The sequence below is a fragment of the Phyllobates terribilis genome, unplaced genomic scaffold (genome assembly GCF_046119375.1).
Source record: "Phyllobates terribilis strain yellow unplaced genomic scaffold, ASM4611937v1 Scaffold_7__3_contigs__length_470593459, whole genome shotgun sequence".
NCBI lineage: Eukaryota > Metazoa > Chordata > Amphibia > Anura > Dendrobatidae > Phyllobates > Phyllobates terribilis.
The window spans coordinates 319,037,350-319,058,614 of record NW_027362767.1 but is presented as its reverse complement, the minus strand read 5'-3'; the positions used below and the strand labels follow the sequence as shown (position 1 = coordinate 319,058,614).

General features: G+C 49.6%; 1 protein-coding gene across 1 annotated transcript in view; it reads right to left on the bottom strand.

The window, feature by feature from the left end:
- Positions 1–5,953, bottom strand: part of TMEM164 (transmembrane protein 164) — a 31,456-nt gene extending 25,503 nt beyond the window's left edge. The window contains exon 1 of the mRNA XM_073641125.1: positions 5,265–5,953. Within this exon, the coding sequence (XP_073497226.1) occupies positions 5,265–5,648 (384 nt within the window). The 5' untranslated portion in view covers positions 5,649–5,953. The remainder of the gene's footprint in view (positions 1–5,264) is intronic.
- Positions 5,954–21,265: the final 15,312 nt, after the last annotated feature.

Here is a 21,265-nt window from a genome sequence, read left to right as displayed (position 1 = left end):
GGGCCAAAAAGTGCTAAGCTTCTCTGGGAACTCCTTCAAGATTGTTGGAAGACCATTTCCGGTGACTACCTCTTGAAGCTCATCAAGAGAATGCCAAGAGTGTGCAAAGCAGTCATCAAAGCAAAAGGTGGCTACTTTGAAGAACCTAGAATATAAGACATATTTTCAGTTGTTTCACACTTTTTTGTTAAGTATATGATTCCACATGTGTTAATTCATAGTTTTGATGCCTTCAGTGTGAATGTACAATTTTCATAGTCATGAAAATACAGAAAAATCTTTAAATGTGGTAGGTGTGTCTAAACTTTTGATCTGTACTGTATATGAAACCACTGGAGGAAACACCATATTACATGCAAACAGCTCCCACCACTACACAGAGCGATGGTCCCAGTGGGGAATAAGGGCCAAACAAAGGGTTCTACCCAAAGATTGAACCAGGTGAACCAGGGACACTCACTAAGAAAATATACAAAACGGCAAGTCAGAAACCCTATAAAGTGTATTTTAGGCATAAAAATATATCTGATCTTTTCATATTTTTTGTGGTGAGGACTTTTTATTACTGTTTTAATATAATTAGCTCCCCAAAAGATCATAAAATCTCTGGGGAACATTATGTTTTTCTGTATTGCTCATTTTTCCCCACTGTAACCAGGTCATCTAGAGAGGGTCATAATCAAAACCAACTCAAATAAATGTACCTGTATTAAACGAATTAGACATGCCATGGTTAAGGACGCACCGTGCATTGGAAGAGCTTTGCCAGTGTGTCCTTATGCCATGATGGATTTTATTGCTACTTGATGACTGAAATGTAAGTATTTAATCTGGAAGGCTGGATGCCCCTTACTTCACCTATAAAACATTTCACTGACTGTGTTACACTTATCACCATGTATGACCAGTGTAAAGCCGGACAGACATCCTGTCGTTTATCCCAAGGTCCAGGCGTCAGTCCACAATTATCCGGCTTGTTATATGGTAACTGAAAATACAAGTTGATCGTGTTTTACAGAAATTACTCTTTACATCTTCCCTGGAGCTGAATGTTCAGCTTTGTACACTTTTATGGCTATTTTTTTTATACTGTTCCTATACATCTAAAATTAAAAAAAAAAAATTCAGCAAGGTTACAAATCTCAATTAAAAATGTATTTGTTTATGGTTTCTATGGTAACAGACAACAAACAAACCATGTGTAGTCATATTCTGCAGTCACACAGCCATTCATCATACATTTTACATACAATTCTGAGGCAAGAGCTGTGTGCTGCTGTTTCCATCAGTGCCATAGACTTTGGGCACGATTCATCCAGATTGGTGCTGTTCAGACCAGTCTTGATGAGTGGGCATGCTGGAGTGAGATGCTCCGGATTCATGTAGAGGTGCACACCTCTTCAGAAATCTGGGAGTGGCGTGCCACCCCTGTGTGCTACACCAGAAAGCTCACTCCAGTCAGAAACTGGAGTGAGACTTCTGGCATAGAGACCGCCACACAGTCATTATGAATTAGACGAGCTGTGGCGTCACAAGCCCACCATGCCCCCTTGCCAACTCTGCCCATTTGGGGGATGCTGGGAGAAACTGGTGTGCTGGTGTGAAAAATAATCGCAAAAATTTGGGCACAACTCTGAGTTGTGCCTAAATTTTACAACTTTTCTAAACTTTTACACCAGAACTCTGGCATCAAAGCTTTGATGAATCAGGACCTTTGATTGGAGAGGCTCGTGCTCAAACTTGCTGATGGGCAAACAGGGGAAAGGGTCATCCAGCAGTTGAAGCCCCATCGATCTGGCACTTATCCAATGTTCTCGTCCCACACATCTCTCTGATATAGTATATATCATTGGATGGCTTTATACTACCTTCATTACATGGTGCACTTCAAAAGTTTCCATAATAAGGAATTGTGGGACTCGGGGTACCCGGTGTGATGGTTGTGCTAAATGAGGCCCCAAAAGCACACTATGGGAACATGCTAAGTCACCCATTAGGTGAACCTCCAGATCCTTCTGACACTATTCTCTCCCTAGGAGAAGTTGCTCTCACAATATCACACCAATATTAGATTCCTGCTACCTCAAACAAACCCACACCATGGCAATGCTGACAGTACAGAGAATGGCACCAGCGCCAGGTTACTAGCTGCCCATCATCACACGGCATTATGTGCCATAGAGCAAGAGGGGGCAGCTCGCGGCTCACTGAATAGCATGTAAGGACATGTAATCCTGGAGCTGCCAACCGTCTGTGACTGCCATTGTTCTCCTAACTGCTAAATCTACAGGCTTTGTAAATTAATAAAGGTGATATTCAATGTATATTGCAAAAACCTACTGGAAAGCTGATAATAAGTAGGATGAGTCTATGAGCAATCAGATAAGCTAAAGACCCATACACAGAGTAATGGCAGCCGATGGCACAGATATCTGCAGACAGACTAATGTGTATGGGGGGCCTCCAACTCTTCCCCGACAGATGATGTTGGGGGCGAGAAGGATCTGGCAAGTCGGATCTTTGACTGCCAATCCTTTTGTTCTCCACAAGATAAGCTGCCACCGGAGGAGTCTGGCAGCCGCGCTCTGAAAGAATACAGGAACGAGGGGAAAAGAAGAGTTCTGTGTGTGTATGGGGGAGTCGGGATGGATAGCCGCCAGGTAATCAATCATTTGGCTGATGGATATGTATTATGTATGGGGGGCTATAGAAGACCTCTGGCCGGATTAAAGAGGCTGTTAAGGTTGGACCTCTAGCTGTTTAGGAGGGTCCTAAGAGGAGTCATTCTTGGTTCAGTATAATTAGGAAATATACTGATGAATACATCTCATTAGGACACTGCCCCTGGCACAATCAAGGCAATCACTGAGATGACATAATGATGGCACAATATCCTCTGACATCACGTCCACTGTCCACAAGCGCATCCGGCTTATTTCCTAACCTGATAGAGAACAGTCAGCATGCATGTAGAGTGCAGTCACACTGCGCACAGACACTGAACGGCTGCGATGTGGCCGCCGCCTTCAGATGCAGCAGAAATTCATTGCATATTGCTTGTTTATTGTTAATGGTCACAAGGTTTCTGGACAACTGTGGGGTGAAGCAAGAAATCTGCACAGGATCCCGCTATATACGGAATGGATGGTCAGTTCCAACGACATCAGTGGATCGCTTCAGGCTGATCAGATTCTTTTTAAAGATGGGTTATCTTGTTGAGTCAACCTCTCAGTACGCGTTTAGCAAGAGTGATTCTAGAGGAGCTGTTGACTTTAATGTGTCCTTAGGCTTGACCACCTGTGGAGCGCAGATTTCCCCCGGGAGCCGCCCCGTCTTACCGAACGGAGCACCACCCCATCTTACTGAACGGAGCGCCGACCCCCTGGGAGCCGTCATGTTTTACAGAACGAAACGCCGCCCCCCTGGGACCCATCACGTCTTACTGAACAGAGCACCGACCCCCTAGGACTCTCAATGTCTTACTGAACGGAGGGGCAGTGGCGCTTCCTTACAGTAGTGTGACCTATTCGCTGTATTCTCAGCACAATGCTTAGTGTCCTCCATGAGTTGTTCTTAGCCGTCCAACACTTTTCACGTGGGCGGTTTCAGAAATTCAAGGGATGCCATGTAATACATTTCCCAGTGACTACAGGGACGGCATTGTCATGGGAGCTGCAGAAGGAGACGGATCTGTCCTACCGCAGCATTCTACAATGAGGGACCCCCCCTAAAGAAACATTCAGCCACCATCACCTGCATTTAAAGTGAACCTTTTTGTGTATGTGCACAGGTAGCTGGTGGCCGATGCTAGAGTCTATGTGCCCACTATGCGTTTTTCAAGCATTTTTGATGCGGATTTTCCGCAGTGTAAATGCTTGCAAAACGCTTGGTAATCCGTGCCCCATGATCCCCAATGAAAATCTGCATGTTCTGTGCCCATGCTGCGGAAAAATCCGCAGCATGTCCATTATTTGTGCGTTTCTGCACGCAGATTTGAGGTCCCAATGCATTTGAAAAACGCAAGTCAAATCCGCATGAAAAACGCGTGTAAAATCCGCAAGCGTTTTTGACTGCCAAGAACATGCAGAAACGCTGCAGAAATTTTCTGCTTCATTTCTGCATCGTGGGCACATACCCTTAGGTTTGGCTTCCTACACCCACAAAAGCTAATCATCACCATGTGCAGCCGTACAGGGACCCGGGAGGTAAAGGGGCCACTAACACCCCCACAACAGGTGGGTTGGTGCATTACGATAGGCTATTGGACTACAAAAGGCCCATATACAGTTCCGCTACAGGGGCCTCATCTGTCAGCGGGGCCCATATACAGTTCCGCTACAGGGGCCTCATCTGTCAGCGGGGCCCATATACAGTTCCGCTACAGGGGCCTCATCTGTCAGCGGGGCCCATATACAGTTCCGCTACAGGGGCCTCATCTGTCAGCGGGGCCCATATACAGTTCCGCTACAGGGGCCTCATCTGTCAGCGGGGCCCATATACAGTTCCGCTACAGGGGCCTCATCTGTCAGCGGGGCCCATATACAGTTCCGCTACAGGAGCCTCATCTGTCAGCGGGGCCCATATACAGTTCCGCTACAGGGGCCTCATCTGTCAGCGGGGCCCATATACAGTTCTGCTACAGGAGCCTCATCTGTCAGCGGGGCCCATATACAGTTCCGCTACAGGAGCCTCATCTGTCAGCGGGGCCCATATACAGTTCCGCTACAGGGGCCTCATCTGTCAGCGGGGCCCATATACAGTTCCGCTACAGGGGCCTCATCTGTCAGCGGGGCCCATATACAGTTCCGCTACAGGGGCCTCATCTGTCAGCAGGGCCCATATACAGTTCCGCTACAGGAGCCTCATCTGTCAGCGGGGCCCATATACAGTTCCGCTACAGGAGCCTCATCTGTCAGCGGGGCCCATATACAGTTCCGGCACAGGGGCCTCATCTGTCAGCGGGGCCCATATACAGTTCCGGCTCAGGGGTCTCATCTGTCAGCGGGGCCCATATACAGTTCCGGCACAAGGCCCTCATCTGTCAGCGCCCACCATTGCAGCCACAGATGGGGGTCCCAGCTCCATCCCCCACCTGTTGATGACAGGTCTCCACCATCCTCCAGAGCACAGTGATGGCTGGCAGTGCCACACCCTGGAGATGTCATCCCCTGATGGTGGAGTTGCTGTGCTGTACTACAACCCCATGGTGCCCGCTGGGAGTCGTAGTCCCAGCAGCTGATGGGCAGAGGGCAGCTCACACTCACCTGTAGCATGGTGACCACATGGCAGGGGTTCAACAGGTAGATGACGGTCCTGGTGGCAAACTTAAAGCCGACCTCCACCCCGAAGGTGAGGCAGAGCGCCCCCAGCAGCAGGTCCTGGCCCAGGCGGTGCGGGCGCTCAGTGACTGTCGGCAGCGCTCCCCCCGAGATCTTCCTCAGGGACAGCCCGATCTCCAGCACGGACAGTAGCAGCAGCACCAGGCTCTCCAGCAGCCTCTGGCCGGAGGGCAGGAAGCCGGCGCACTCCGGGCCCCCGTTACCGGCCAGGCTGGGGTCCACCCCACCATACAGCCAGTCTGCGTAGCGGGACATGCTGCTGCCGCTCAGTAATCCCAGCACACCGCCGCCGCCTTCCTGACGGAACATCAAATGCCCGGCTCGGAGCGCTCAGTAAGGAGGGAGGAGAGGGACGGCCGGGGTGTCTCCGGGAGGGAGGAGGAAGATGGCGGCAGAAGGAGGGCGCACGTGTGGGCTGTCAGTGCGCGGAGACGGGGTTCATACACGGTACATGTGTACATGGATGTGCTCCGTACGTCGTGTGCTGAGCGCCCACGTGCGGCCGCTTCCTCACACTGCCCTCCGGGCGAGTCACCCCACCGAGCTGCCCGAATCACTGAGCCTGGCTCTGCGATCACTGCGATTGGCCAAGACGCTTCTCCGGAGCCCCGCCTACTCTGTGACGTATGCCATTCATATACAGTGCAGCCTCGGCGCCGGATGTGTCAGTCAGTCAGGAGCCGCTGGTTGTTATTGTGCTGGTACAGGGCGTGAAGTGCGCAGCACGTGAGCGGTGTCCATAGCAACGGAGGAGAGAACCAGGCTACTAGCGGCACTGATAGCTGACCCCGCGCTCTAGCCGTGTACTGGTACCGCTCTTATTCACACAGTCCCTGCTACCGCAGCTCAGCCTAAGGCTTTATTCACACACCAGTGTTTCATCAGTATCTGTATGCCAAACCCAGAGTGTCTCCAAAACACAGAACAGCTGTCAATCTCTCAATTATTGTTTTCCACTGTAAATTCCACTACTGGTTTTGTCATAAAACACAGATGCAAAATACTGACGTGTGAATAAGGCCTTAAAGGGAGTCAGCACAGAATGACTGTTCACACTAGTTACAGGTGTTCAGTGCATCATGGCGGGGCCAAACAGTTACACCAACGCATCCACCCAGTGCCAGCCATTGCACTGGTTACCCATCTACAGTCATGGCCAAAAGTATTGAGAATGAGACAAATAGTAATTTTTCCAAAGTTTACTGCTTCATTTTTTGTAATGGCAATTTGCATATACTCCTGAATGTCAAAGAGTGATCAGCTTAACAGCAATTACTGTACTTGCAAAGTCAATATTTGCCCAGAAAATGAACTTTAACCCCCAAAACACATTTCAACATCATTGCAGTCCTGCCTTAAAAGGAGCAGCTAACATCGTTTTAGTGATTGATCCATTAACACAGGTGTGGGTGTTGATGAGGACAGGGCTGGCGATCAATCAGTCATGATTAAGTAAGAATGACATCACTGGACACTTTAAAAGGAGGCTGGTTCTTGGTATCATTGTTTCTCTTCAGTTAACCATGGTTATCTCTAAAGAAACACATGCAGCCATCATTGCACTGCACAAAAATGGCCTAACAGGGAAGAGTATCGCAGCTACAAAGATTGCACCTCAGTCAACAATCTATCGCATCATCAAGAACTTCAAGGAGAGAGCTTCCATTGTTGTCAAAAAGGCTCCAGGGCGCCCAAGAAAGACCAGCAAGCGCCAGGACCGTATCTTAAAACTGTTTCAGCTGCGGGATCGGACTACCAGCAGTGCCGAGCTTGCTCAGGAATGGCAGCAGGCTGGTGTGAGTGCTTCTGCACGCACTGTGAGGCGGAGACTCTTTGAGCAAGGGCTGGTTTCAAGGAGGGCAGCAAAGAAGCCACTTCTCTCCAGAAAAAACATCAGGGATCGACTGATATTCTGCAAAAGGTACAGGGAGTGGACTGCTGAGGACTGGGGCAAAGTCATTTTCTCTGATGAATCCCCTTTTCGATTGTTTGGGACATCTGGAAAACAGCTTATTCGTAGAAGAAGAGGTGAGCGCTACCACCAGTCTTGTCTCATGCCAACTGTAAAGCATCCTGAAACCATTCATGTGTGGGGTTGCTTCTCAGCCAAGGGAATCAGCTCACTCACAGTCTTGCCTAAAAACACAGCCATGAATAAAGAATGGTACCAGAATGTCCTCCAAGAGCAACTTCTCCCAACCGTCCAAGAGCAGTTTGGCGCCCAACAATGCCTTTTCCAGCATGATGGAGCACCTTGCCATAAAGCAAAGGTGATAACTAAATGGCTCATGGAACAAAACATAGAGATTTTGGGTCCATGGCCTGGAAACTCCCCAGATCTTAATCCCATTGAGAACTTGTGGTCAATCATCAAGAGACGGGTGAACAAACAAAAACCAACAAATTCTGGCAATATGCAAGCATTGATTATGCAAGAATGGACTGCTATCAGTCAGGATTTGGTCCAAAAGTTGATTGAGAGCATGCCAGGGAGAATTACAGAGGTCTTGAAGAAGAAGGGGCAACACTGCAAATATTGACTTGCTGCATTAACTCATTCTAACTGTCAATATAACCTATTGATACTCATAATATGATTGCAATTATATTTCTGTATGTGATATAAACATTAGACAAACACTAATAAAAACCAGAGGCCAGCAGATCATGTGAAAATATAATTTTGGTGTCATTCTCAAAACTTTTGGCCATGACTGTACTATAGAGTACAATACACTCTTATCGCTCACCCACAAAGCACTCCACAGTTCTGCACCACCCTACATAGCCCTCATTTCTGTCCGTCACCTACCCATGCCCTCCGTTCTGCAACTGATCTAAGACTAACATCCTCCATAATCTGAACCTCGCACCTTCATCTCCAAGACTTCTCTCATGCTGCGCCAGTTTTCTGGAATACACTATTCTACACAGTCTGACTAATACTTAGGCTATGTGCCCACGATGCAGAAATGTTCCGGATTTTTCCTGAGCGTTTCTGCATCTCCCTGGCAGAAAAAACGCATGCGGATTGTACATGCGGATTGTACATGCGGATTGTACATGTGGATTGTACATGCATTTTCCTGCCAGGGACATGCGGATGTGAAGCGTTCTTCACATGCATTTCCGCATGCGGGTTATCAAGCGCTTTCCAAGCGATTTTGAGCATCACTTGGAAAGTGCTTGTCAACTTGATCACACTGCCGGGAAGCAAGGAGGAGCGCACCGCGGGCCGCCAGAAGGTAAGTATATATTTATTTTTTATTTTATTCTTTTTTTACAGCTTTTTTTAATGGTACCTGGGTGTGGATGAGACTCTCCTCTCCTCTACACCCGGGTACCATCCGCACATTAGAACGCACCAATTACGCAAGTACAGATGCAGTCTTGCGGAATTGGCGCGTTCTAATGCAAGTCAATGGCGGCGAAAAGGCAGCACTTCCGCAAAATAATTGGTAGTGCTGCGTTTTTTTTCGCAATGATAATCCGCAGCGGAAATTTCCGCAGCATGTGCACAGCACATGCGGATTATCATTGGGGAACATGGCAGGCCTTCTACCAAGCGTTTTTTAAGCGTTTCTGCAGCGTTTTTGCCGCTGCGGAAACGCTTAAAAAACGCATCGTGGGCACACAGCGTTAGGCCCACATTTTAAGCACACATCTCTTTAGACAGCCCTATCACCACAACTCACTAAACAGTCTGATGCTGATCCCCCCACAGAGCCCCACCATACACAGTATGATGCCCACAGTGCCCTCTTTCTCCCCAGTTTGGTGCCCCTCCACCCTACTAGCAAAAAAATGCCTTGTATCCAGTATGAGTAAGGCAGATCTCCACTCTGTACAGTGTGATCCCGATTAGTGGATACAATGTTATTCTGAGCCACAGGTAATTGGTGGAGTGGGGAGCTGAGGGCTCCCTGCTTCATCACAGTATAAAATTGTATCTGCATCCCAGAGGGAGATACAGTTGAAAGCTGGAAATGTCGCTAAACTGCCAGGACAACCCCTCAATTGTGTGTTATGCATGCATTCACTCAGGTGCACTGTTCACTGCAAGAAGTGCACCACTTAAAGTGTAAACAAACTTTCTTTTTTATAACTTCGTCCAGCATGGAAGGTTATGTAACATTGTAATTTCCTTTGTTAGGGAATTTGTTTCATTTCTCTAAAAAAGATTGCATGTCAGTGGCAATGCATGGTAGTGAAAGGATCAGCACTTTTCTCCTCCTTGGACTGTTGTGCTTATCAGAATAATCTCCTGCAGTAGTTTATTCCCATAGATCGTGAGACACAGGTGCTGACCCTGTCACTGCCGCTATCTGTACTCCGAATGAATAGGTTCTGATATCAAGGCGGCCAAATAGACTGAGGAAAAGCACCGGTTTGGAAGCCATTTACATGCATTTTTTTCAGAGGAATGAAGATAAATCCCCTAATAAAGTGACTTACAAAGTTTCATAACTTTCCATACTGGATAACATCAGCAAAAATAAATAAATGCAAGTTTAGTCACTCTTTAACTTTAGTGTTAAATGGTTATTCCCATGTTTAGAAGTTATAACTTATACATTATCTATGGGACTGTCGAAAATAGCTGAGATCTTTTGGGAGTTTCAGCCGTTTGACCCCCACCTCCCCCCACTTAGCAAGTTCTCATCTATTCAAGAGATAGGTGATAACGTCTAAACATGGGAATAACCATTCAACCGTATTGATACCGTATCAAATCCAAATTTAACACATACATATAGCAACATAAAGAATAACACATACATTACCACAACCAACCTCAGAACATAAATACAGCACCAGTGTAACATACCTGGCGGCGTCCTTGCATAGTGGTCCATCTCCCACTGTGCAAGAGCGCGCACTTGATCTCCAATCCAGAATGTCTCTCTGGCTTCCCTCCATGCTGTCTGTTTGCTTCTGTGTGCTGCTGCTTAAGGGCGGCGCCCGATCACTTCCTGCTTTTTGTACCTGCTGCAGGCACACCCCTTGTGCGTCCTCAGCCTATTTCTGTCTGTCACCTGGTATTTAAACCAACTGCTCCAATTAACCCATGCATGAGCATTGTGTTTCATTCAGTGTGGTCTTTCACTCTGAATGTGCCAGGTCCCCTTCTGTGTTCTCTTGTCTGCCTATCCTGGAGGCTGTATTTCCAGGCCTGTCTGAACACGCTCCTTGCCTGTTCGTCTCGCCTTCTAGGGGCCGCATACCTAGACCCGCTCCTGTATCTTGTCTGTCCTGTCTGAACACGCTCCTAGCGTGTTCCTCCCGCCTTCTAGGGGCTGCATTCCTAGACCCGCTCCTGTATCTAGTCTGTCCTGTCTGAACACGCTCCTGGCCTGTTCCTCCCGCCTTCTAGGGGCTGCATTCCTAGACCCGCTCCTGTATCTTGCTACTTTGTCTGTTCTTGTCTGTATTCCCTTCTAGCCTGTTTTCCCGTGTTTCTCTATGTACATACCTTTCCTTTTTCTGCAGAGTCTGAACTCGTACCAAACTCCTGCTCGTTGTCACTGTACTTCCGTTTGTGAGTTTGTGGTCCACTCGCTACTTCACTGCAAGTACCCTGTGGGTATCTGGTTCTGCCTTTCCCTTCCTGTCTGTTCCTTGTGAACAGAGCCCTGACCACCCTGCTCTGCCTTTGCTCATCGCTCCGGCGGTTCTAGCCTGCTCTGCCTTTGCTCACCGCTCCGGCGGTTCTAGCCTGCTCTGCCTTTGCTCACCGCTCCGGCGGCCTCGTCCTGCTCTGCTCTTGCTCGCCGCTCCGGGCGGCCTGTCTTGCTCTGCTCTTGCTCGCCCTTCCGGGCGGCCTCGTCTTGCTCTGCTCTTGCTCGCCGCTCCGGGCGGCCTCGTCTTGCTCTGCTCTTGCTCGCCGCTCCGGGCGGCCTCGTCTCGCCCTGCTCTTGCTCGCCGCTCCGGGCGGCCTCGTCTCGCCCTGCTCTTGCTCGCCGCTCCGGGCGGCCTCGTCTCTCTCTGCTCTTGCTCGCCGCTCCGGGCGGCCTCGTCTCTCTCTGCTCTTGCTCGCCGCTCCGGGCGGCCTCGTCTCGCTCTGCTCTTGCTCGCCGCTCCGGGTGGCCTCGTCTCGCTCTGCTCTTGCTCGCCGCTCCGGGCGGCCTCGTCTCGCTCTGCTCTTGCTCGCCGCTCCGGGCGGCCTCGTCTCGCTCTGCTCTTGCTCGCCGCTCCGGGCGGCCTTGTCTCGCTCTGCTCTTGCTCGCCGCTCCGGGCGGCCTCGTCTCGCTCTGCTCTTGCTCGCCGCTCCGGGCGGCCTCGTCTCGCTCTGCTCTTGCTCGCCGCTCCGGGCGGCCTCGTCTCGCTCTGCTCTTGCTCGCCGCTCCGGGCGGCCTCGTCTCGCTCTGCTCTTGCTCGCCGCTCCGGGCGGCCTCGTCTTGCTCTGCTCTTGCTCGCCGCTCCAGGCGGCCTCGTCTCGCTCTGCTCTTGCTCGCCGCTTCGGGCGGCCTCGTCTCGCTCTGCTCTTGCTCGCCGCTCCGGGTGGCCTCGTCTCGCCCTGCTCTTGCTCGCCGCTCCGGGCGGCCTCGTCTCGCCCTGCTCTTGCTCGCCGCTCCGGGCGGCCTCGTCTCGCCCTGCTCTTGCTCGCCGCTCCGGGCGGCCTCGTCTCGCCCTGCTCTTGCTCGCCGCTCCGGGCGGCCTCGTCTTGCTGTGTTTGTCCGCCACATCTGTGGTTCTGTTCCTGAGTCCCTGTGTGTACTGGGTCCTATCCCACCTGTGTTCCTACCTGCTAGCGCCTCCCTGTCAGCACTCTAGCCGTGCTTGCCTGTACCCCCCTGCAAGCATACCCGCCTGCCTGCATACCAGTCGTGCCTGCCTATACCCACCAGTCTGTGTGCCAGCCTAACCTGTCTGTTCCTGTATTCCCCTGTGTGGGTCAACAGCCGTGTCCGGGGTCTGTCCTGGAGTAGCACCTGGTCCCTCTGCTCGGTTCCTCCTTGGTGCACTGGCGTCGTATGCCGTCGTGCGACCCTGGTCGGATCGGGTGAATACCTAGTTACGCCCCTCCTGGCATTCACTCTCCGGCACGGTCCAGTGGAATCACACGCACACGCCGCTCAACCCGGGCGTGTGCATTACAACCAGTACTAACCTCAGTACATAAATGTAGCACCAGAACCCTGCTCATAACAAATACAGTACAAAAACGAATTTATTGTATATACAGCACCAGTCATGGCAGAGCTCAATGGCAAAATTTGTATTCACATCTGCGTCATAGTCTACATTGCAGTTTCCATCTAAAATACTGGACAAAAATAATGCAGCGTGCTTTAATATTTTGTTCGGTCAGAGGACGGACACAATGACAAAAGCCAGACAAATGTCAGTATAGTCAATGAGACCCATCCGACCATGTTGATGTCTATCATGAGATGGATCAAGAGCTGCCATCATTTTCGTTGTTCTGACAGAGCAGAAAACTAAAAGTAAAGTAAAGAATGCAGTTGTGAGCAGAGCATCTCTGAAGAATCCTCCCTTGCTCTACACATATGATCTACAAAGAAGTCCCCGTACCACATGAAATAAGCTATAGAGAAGTCTCTCTACCACACATTGCATTTACACTAAAGCCCCTTCTCCACAACATTGATCTATAAAGGAGTCTATAATTTAACTACCCTCTGCCTCCCCTTCACAAAATATAAAGTAAAGAAGCTGTTTTTACCAGATTCTTGAGGTCAGCAGAAGAGTCTTCATAGTGGCAGCTGAAGAGGACTTTGGAGAGCTGATTTGTATATATTTAAAAATACAGCAAAACCCAATTTCCTTGAGTCTGCACCAAAAAAAAAGAACACAGCATATGGATAAGATTTAAAGAAGCAATCCCAGCGTTATTGTCCTCTTAATATATTGCAATCATCATATTATATAGCACTGTGTAATTACAATTGCTCAGTTTGCCCCTCTACCCAGATAATTCTTCTCTTTTCTGTGCTCTATGTAGAAACAGGAAGTTTCTTTTCCCTGCATGAATCATTCCCCTCTTCAACTGACTTAGCAGCTCCACTTCTCTCCCCTTCCAGGGACTTTTCAGTGACATAGCATTGTAGTTCTAATGCTCACTCATGCAGAGAAAATAGACTTCCTGTTTATACATAGAGCTTAGAAGGATTCAGCGAATCTGTTTTTAATCACGTAATATAATAGACCTAATGGAAAAGAGAACAATTAACTCTGTAGAAAGGCAAAATGAGCAATTGTAAGTACACAGTGCTGCATACTATGATGACTACAATATTTTAAGGGAATAAAAACTTTGATGGGAGGAGTGCTTCTTAAGGTTAAAAATTATTCATTTTAATGTGAATTTTGAGGGTGGAAAATCCACAACAAATAAGGGTGAGCCTACCCTAAAAGTGATATTGTTTCTTTTATTATACAGGTTAGGAAACTTGATGTTTCATTAGTGGCCGAGATGTTTATTTTTTATATAGTGATCTACATGTTTTGCTGTGTGTAAAGATAATAAAGCTCTGTACAGGTAATATTACATTTCATCCACTGTGTATGATTTGAAGTTTTTCTTGTGCCGCCTGTCTTATCCATGGAATAGTGATCCCCAGAGCTAACTGGCCCCTGATGTGTCACATAGGATACTGAATAATATGTGATTGCAGCTTTATTTCGCAATACATCTGGCAGATTATTTATGTAAATACCTTTTTCACATTGCAATATTTACTCTTTGATTGAGATTTCTTTAAATGCACTTGGAAATATTTTATGTTGAGTTCAGAGGATAAAAATGAATTTCACATGGTCCTAGATATAAATAAAATAGAGAATTAGTCCTCCTAGTCTAAAGCTTGTACATACTACATACATGGTTCAAAGCTGTCCCATATCTATTGAGTGAAAGGGAATCTGTCAGCGGGTTTTTGTTATGTAATTGGAGAGCAGCACCGTGTAGGGGCTGAGACCATGATTCCTATGATGTGTCAAAAAACTACTTACTAGGCTGTGTGTTGCTGTTTCAATAAAATCCGTATTTTTATCAGCAGGAGATTATCACTACAGGACTAGATGTCTTGTGCCTCCTAGTCAACTGCTCTTTAACTCCGCCCCATCACTGATTAGCAGCTTTCTGCCAATGTCCAGTGTTCACAGAAAGCTGCCAATCAGCGGTGTGGGCAGGGTTATATAGAGCGCAGCATTCAGAGCACTGCTAGATCTGGAGCAGAGAAAACTCTGATTGTATAAAAATAACAGCATGTAGACCAGCAAGTGACACATAACTGAAATCAGGGTCTCAGTCCCTACATAATGCGGCTCTCACATTACATAGCAAAAAACTGGTGACAAATTCACTTGAAAAATTACAAATAAAATATGTTTTTTTTTGCTAAAGTATCAGTTCCTAGCATATTATCTTTTAAAAACAGCAAATGTGTTTTCTTCTTTCCAGTAAAGCATTTCCTGAAAAAAAAATGCATTTACTGGATGTGCTTTTTTGATGAGGTATAAATATATTTAAAAAATATATATTTTCTGTAATCTATTTAATAAATTAAAATGATGAAGAGTCTAGAAGGTAAAGCAGAATAAACATGTTGAGTAGTGAGACAGTCCAAGGTCAAATCACATTAGTCAGAGAGAAATCTGGGTTGGAACACTAAAATAAAAATCCTATCAGCATACAAGGGTAGTATGGAGTATACAATAGCTGGCACAGAAGTTAAATATGGTGCCAGGAACTCTGATTGGCATCCAAAGCCAAACCTGCCCTGCGATTGGTTCTCTGAACAGCTCCGCTGATTAGCCAATCAGTTGGATATTCAGGAGCATTGCACTACCCAACATCCAGCACTGCTGAAGATACCAGAGAGGCCGTGCCTAGAAAAAGAGGATAAAAACAGAAGAAACTGTCCCGCACTTCCAAAACAAGAAATACAGTGGGTACAGAAAGTATTCAGACCCCTTTAAATTGTTCACTCTTTGTTTCATTGCAGCCATTTGGTAAATTCTAGAAAGTTCATTTTATTCTCATTAAAGTTCACTCTGCACCCCATCTTGACTGAAAAAAACAGAAATATAGAAATTTTTGCAAATTTATTAAAAAAGAAAAACTGAAATATCACATAGTCATAAGTATTCAGACCCTTTGCTCAGTATTGAGTAGAAGCCCCTTTTGACCTAGTACAGTCATGAGTCTTCTTGGGAATGATGCAACAAGTTTTTCACACCTGGATTTGGGGATCCTCTGCCATTCTTCCTTGCTCCTTTTCAGGTCTCTTCAGAGATGCTCAATTGGGTTTAGGTCAGGGCAAGAATGGTCACAGAGTTGTTCTGAAGCCACCCTTTGTTATTTTAGCTATGTGCTTAGGTGCTTAGGGTCATTGTCTTGTTGGAAGGTGAACCTTCGGCACTCTGGAAGAGGTTTTCATCCAGGATATCTCTGTACTTGGCCGCATTCATGTTTCCTTCAATTGAAACCAGTTGTCCTGTCCCTGCCGCTTTAAAACACCCCCATAGCATGATGCTGCCACCACCATGTTTCACTGTTGGGATTGTATTGGGCAGGTGATGAGCAGTGCTTGGTTTTCTCCACACATACCGCTTAGAATTATCACCAAAAAGTTCTCTCTTTGTCTCATCAGACCAGAGAATTTTATTTATCATAGTCTGGGAGTCCTTCATGTGTTTTTGAGCAAACTCTATACGGGCTTTCATATGTCTTGCACTGAGGAGAGGCTTCCGTCTGGCCACTCTGCCATAAAGGCCCGACTGGTGGAGGGCTGCAGTGATAGTTGACTTTGTGGAACTTTCTCCCATCTACCTACTGCATCTCTGGAGCTCAGCCACAGTGATCTTGGGGTTCTTCTTTACCTCTCTCACCAAGGCTCTTCTCCCACGATTGCTCAGTTTGGCTGGACGGCCAGGACTAGGAAGACTTCTGGTGGTCCCAAACTTCTTCCACTTAAGGATTATGTAGGCCACTGTGCTCTTAGGAACCTTGAGTACTGCAGAAATTCTTTTGTAACCTTGGCCAGATCTGTACCTTGCCACAATTCTGTCTCTGAGCGTCTTGGGCAGTTCCTTTGAGCTCATGATTCTCATTTGGTCTGACATGCACTGTGTTTCCAAATCAAGTACTATTAGTTTAATTAAACACAGCTGGACTCCAATGAAGGAGTAGAACAATCTCAAGGAGGATCACAAGGAAATGGACAGCATGTGACTTAAATATGAGTGTCTGAGCAAAGGGTCTGAATACTTATGACCATGTGATATTTCAGTTTTTCTTTTTTAATAAACTTGCAAAAATGTCTACATTTCTGTTTTTTTTTTCAGTCAAGATGGGGTGCAGAGTGTTAATAAACCACTAATGAACCATTAATGAGAAAAAAAATGAACTTTTTAGAATTTACCAAATGGCTGCAATGAAACAAAGAATGAAAAAATTTAAAGGGGTCTGAATACTTTCTGTACCCACTGTATTTCTTGTTTTGGAAGTAGCCACGTTGAGGCGTTTCTCAAAATACCGGTGTAGCACCCTGAGGATTCGGCTGCTACAGGGGTATTGCACCTCAACCCAGAGGTGTGGTATTCCACTCCCGGGTAAGGATCGAGTGTGGAACTGAGCTCAGTTAGCTGCATGCACTACACACATCCCATTTCCGAGGAACAGACCAACGGTACTCCCACTTAGAAATGTGCAGGTACGACCGAGTCTGTTCCTGGCTGGAGTGGGAGGGGGGTGGTACATCCCAGTAGTGTAGGGGCAGATAGGGGGAGCAGCCTGGGTAAAGATAGGAGCTCATTGGGTGCTGGTCACCTGAGCTCACACATAGAGGGAGTATATAAGGTGGGCACCATCTAAGATCAGGGTCAGTCAGTCAGCCACAGTCAGTCAGTCAGTCTGTGAGAAGTAAGTCTTTGCAGAGCAGTGGAAGAGAGCAGAAGAGCAGAGCAGCCCCAGCCCAAGAGTGAGAGAGGAGAGCAAGAAAGACCCAGAGGGGGAGAAAGAAGGAACTCTGAGACCCCAAATACAACCACAGGGTGAAGAGTTGGCAACAGGGTACCGGATCCCAAACTGGTGGGGGCTACAGCATACCTCAGCCAGAGACCGGAGGCCGTGGGCAGCATCTGCCACGGCCACCCACCATATCCACCCAGAAGGCAGACCACGCATAGGGTCAGGGAACCCAGAGGCAAGGGTTCGCCAACAGAAGGCCCGAGGGAGCCGGACTTAGGTGGATCCCTGGTGGGGAAGGCCAGAGACGAGGACAGGACAGAAAGGGAGCTCAGAACCACGCTCCAGAACTACTTGGGGGTTGGCCGAGTCCAGGACCTGGTGGACGCAGCACGGCTCGGGTGGTCACTCAAGGCCGGAGTGACCGGAACATCTGCAGTAAGTAAAGAACCCTGAACTGCACAACCCGACTCTGACTCTCATTACCATCATCCCTGCACCTCCACAACCACCATCCTCTGCACCTGACCCCCTGAGGCTATACCCCTCCCGTTGGGGGTTATACTACCTAAGCTGCACAAACACCATCAGCCTCAGCGGACCCTGCTGCAGCGGCGGCCGTAGTGACCGCAATTCAACGGGTGGCGTAGTCGACATAAAGAACTTTAGTAACATCAGTAAGGACTGCCACACACTGAGCTTGACACCCTGGGCACGGACCGGGTCACAGCCACTCGGAGACTACAACCCCCATCTGATCCGGCTCCGGGTATTCCCCTAAAGAATATGGCCCAGGGGGCGCGTCAACTTTGGCGTAGTCGGCAGGATTACGTGCCCGCAACACTCGGGTACTGCGTGCCTGAAGAAAAGAACAAGTTTACCTCAAAAAGAAGTCTCCCGCCGGTCCCGGAGGGTCCCCGCCATCGGACTCCATCACAGATCGATTCCCGCCGGTTGTCCGCCATTAACAGCTTTTTCCCGCCATCTGCAGAGTTTCCCGCCACTGGGAGACGATTCCCGCCATTTCCAAAGGTTTCCCGCCTTGGAAGAGCGGACGCCATTATGGGCGTGCCAGAGGGTGGTAAGAGGCCGCCTCCCATCGTGGGCCAGGACCAAAAATGGCGCCAAAAGTGGAAACCGCCCCCACCAACAGAGACTGTGATGCTAGAGGTGTCTGTCAGCGTGAAAGAACTGCCCCTGGAGCTGACAATCACCAAGTGGCCCCGGGACCGCCCTCGAAGTGGGAGGACTGAGAACAAGAGAACAAAGATGGGTGTCGCCTGGAGCAGTCTGGAGAGAGCGCACCCGGAGACAAGACGTCTGGAAGAGAGTCCAGAGAGAGCCTACCCGGAGATGGAGGGAGAGCCAGGCAGCACCGACCCAGCGGTCAGGAGCCTGATGCGGGCCGCTACTCCAGGCAGCACCGACCCAGTGGTCAGGAGCCTGTTGCCGGTCGCCACTCCAGAAGGCCTGCTGGAGATAACGGGAGAAGAGCAGAGCAGCACCGACCCGTTGGCCAGGAGCCTGCTAGAAGCAACGACCCCACTAGGCTTAGTGGAGGTCCTAACACAGCTCCCCCGAGATCGGGAGTGTGCACAGACTGCGCTGGAGGGCCTCGCACGGAGGATGGCCCGGGTGCAGCGAGAGACGTTAGCAGAATGGAGCCGTGAGATGGCCCAGCAGACAAGAACCCGTCAGCGGAGCACGCCACCCGAGACGAGGAGACAGACCGCCTCTGAGGATGGCGCAGGAGGACTGAAGGCCGGAGACGGCGCCGAGAAGGGAGCCGAACGAAAGGAGGCAGGTAAAGGGGACGTCTCTACCCCAAACCGGGAAACCGCGTACCTGCCCCAGCTCCCCGTCGCAGAGCCCGAAGTACCCCCTGCCGTGCCCGTAACCGCAACGTCACCGCCACAGACTAGGCCTCAACCGGAAGCCGCAGCCGCGACCCCTGTGACGTCACACGCCTCGACCCCGAGCGTGACCAAGCAGGAAGTACCACCAGCCTGGTCGCAAGGCCTAGTACCCCCGGGCGCCGCAATACCAACAGCGCCCCCTAGCTCCGCGGAGCCACCGGCCTGGTCGCAGGGCCAAGTAGCCCAGGGCGCCGCCGTCCTTACGGTGCCCTTCACTTTCCAGGTGCCCCAGGCCTGGCCGCAAGGCCTGGGCAACCCGGGCGCCACCACCACCGCGCCCATAAAACCAAGAGTGCCGCATCTGGGAGAAGATCTGTTCGCCCAACACACATGGCCGGACAGGCAGCCCTTTGTCTGGCCCAGGGAGTACTACGAACAAGAGCTCCAAAAGAGGGCAAGGCCCATGTGTGAGCCCCTGATCCCGGCTCCGAAGCCCGTAAAAAGGACCTCGCCCCCGCTAGAGGAGGCACAGTTTGAGTGGGACCCCACCGGAGAAGATCTCATGGGGTTCACTCAGGAGACTCGGGCAGCCGCAGCGGAGCGTGCAGAGTGCTGCCGCCAGCAGCTCGAGGTCTTTGAGAGGGAGCGGAGAGAGAGGCGGGTCCGGGAACAACGAGCACAGATAAGGAGCGCGGAGCAGAAGAGCCGGACCAGGAGGAATCCCCGTGCAGCACATGGTCCCCCTTCCACCGGGACTGTGCGGGTCTGAATCTGAAACTGAAACTGTCCACAAAGAAAGAGCAGGAGGACGCCGTCGTTGAGTACGGTAGTAAAGAGACTGTATATAGTTGCCCGTCGGGGCACAGTGAACCGTTGCTGCTAATATAGTCCCCGTTGGGACCAGAGAACTGAACTGTTAACCCGTGTGTCCCCATTCCCACTGACCGAGGACTGAGAGCGGTCATCCCTTTCCTAATACCTGGCCGAGGACTGAGAGCGGCCATATCCCTTTGTATATAGTTGCGCTTCCTAAAGCGCCCCCTACCGGTTTTATAGGAAACCATTTTCTTTAAGAGACTGTCGCACTTTACCCGGTCACAAGTTGCACCGTGACCGGAGGTACCAGAAGACAAGAATGTTTCTAATGAAAAGTTTTTATGAAAAGTTTTATATGATGTTTTATTATGTTGTTTATGCAAAAAAAATTGTATGTTTGGTGTTTTTTACCTCTTACAGCCCGAGGACGTGCTGTGATTTACCAGGGGGGAATGTAGCACCCTGAGGATTCGGCTGCTACAGGGGTATTGCACCTCAACCCAGAGGTGTGGTATTCCACTCCCGGGTAAGGATGGAGTGTGGAACTGAGCTCAGTTAGCTGCATGCACTACACACATCCCATTTCCGAGGAACAGACCAACGGTACTCCCACTTAGAAATGTGCAGGTACGACCGAGTCTGTTCCTGGCTGGAGTGGGAGGGGGGTGGTACATCCCAGTAGTGTAGGGGCAGATAGGGGGAGCAGCCTGGGTAAAGATAGGAGCTCATTGGGTGCTGGTCACCTGAGCTCACACATAGAGGGAGTATATAAGGTGGGCACCATCTAAGATCAGGGTCAGTCAGTCAGCCACAGTCAGTCAGTCAGTCTGTGAGAAGTAAGTCTTTGCAGAGCAGTGGAAGAGAGCAGAAGAGCAGAGCAGCCCCAGCCCAAGAGTGAGAGAGGAGAGCAAGAAAGACCCAGAGGGGGAGAAAGAAGGAACTCTGAGACCCCAAATACAACCACAGGGTGAAGAGTTGGCAACAGGGTACCGGATCCCAAACTGGTGGGGGCTACAGCATACCTCAGCCAGAGACCGGAGGCCGTGGGCAGCATCTGCCACGGCCACCCACCATATCCACCCAGAAGGCAGACCACGCATAGGGTCAGGGAACCCAGAGGCAAGGGTTCGCCAACAGAAGGCCCGAGGGAGCCGGACTTAGGTGGATCCCTGGTGGGGAAGGCCAGAGACGAGGACAGGACAGAAAGGGAGCTCAGAACCACGCTCCAGAACTACTTGGGGGTTGGCCGAGTCCAGGACCTGGTGGACGCAGCACGGCTCGGGTGGTCACTCAAGGCCGGAGTGACCGGAACATCTGCA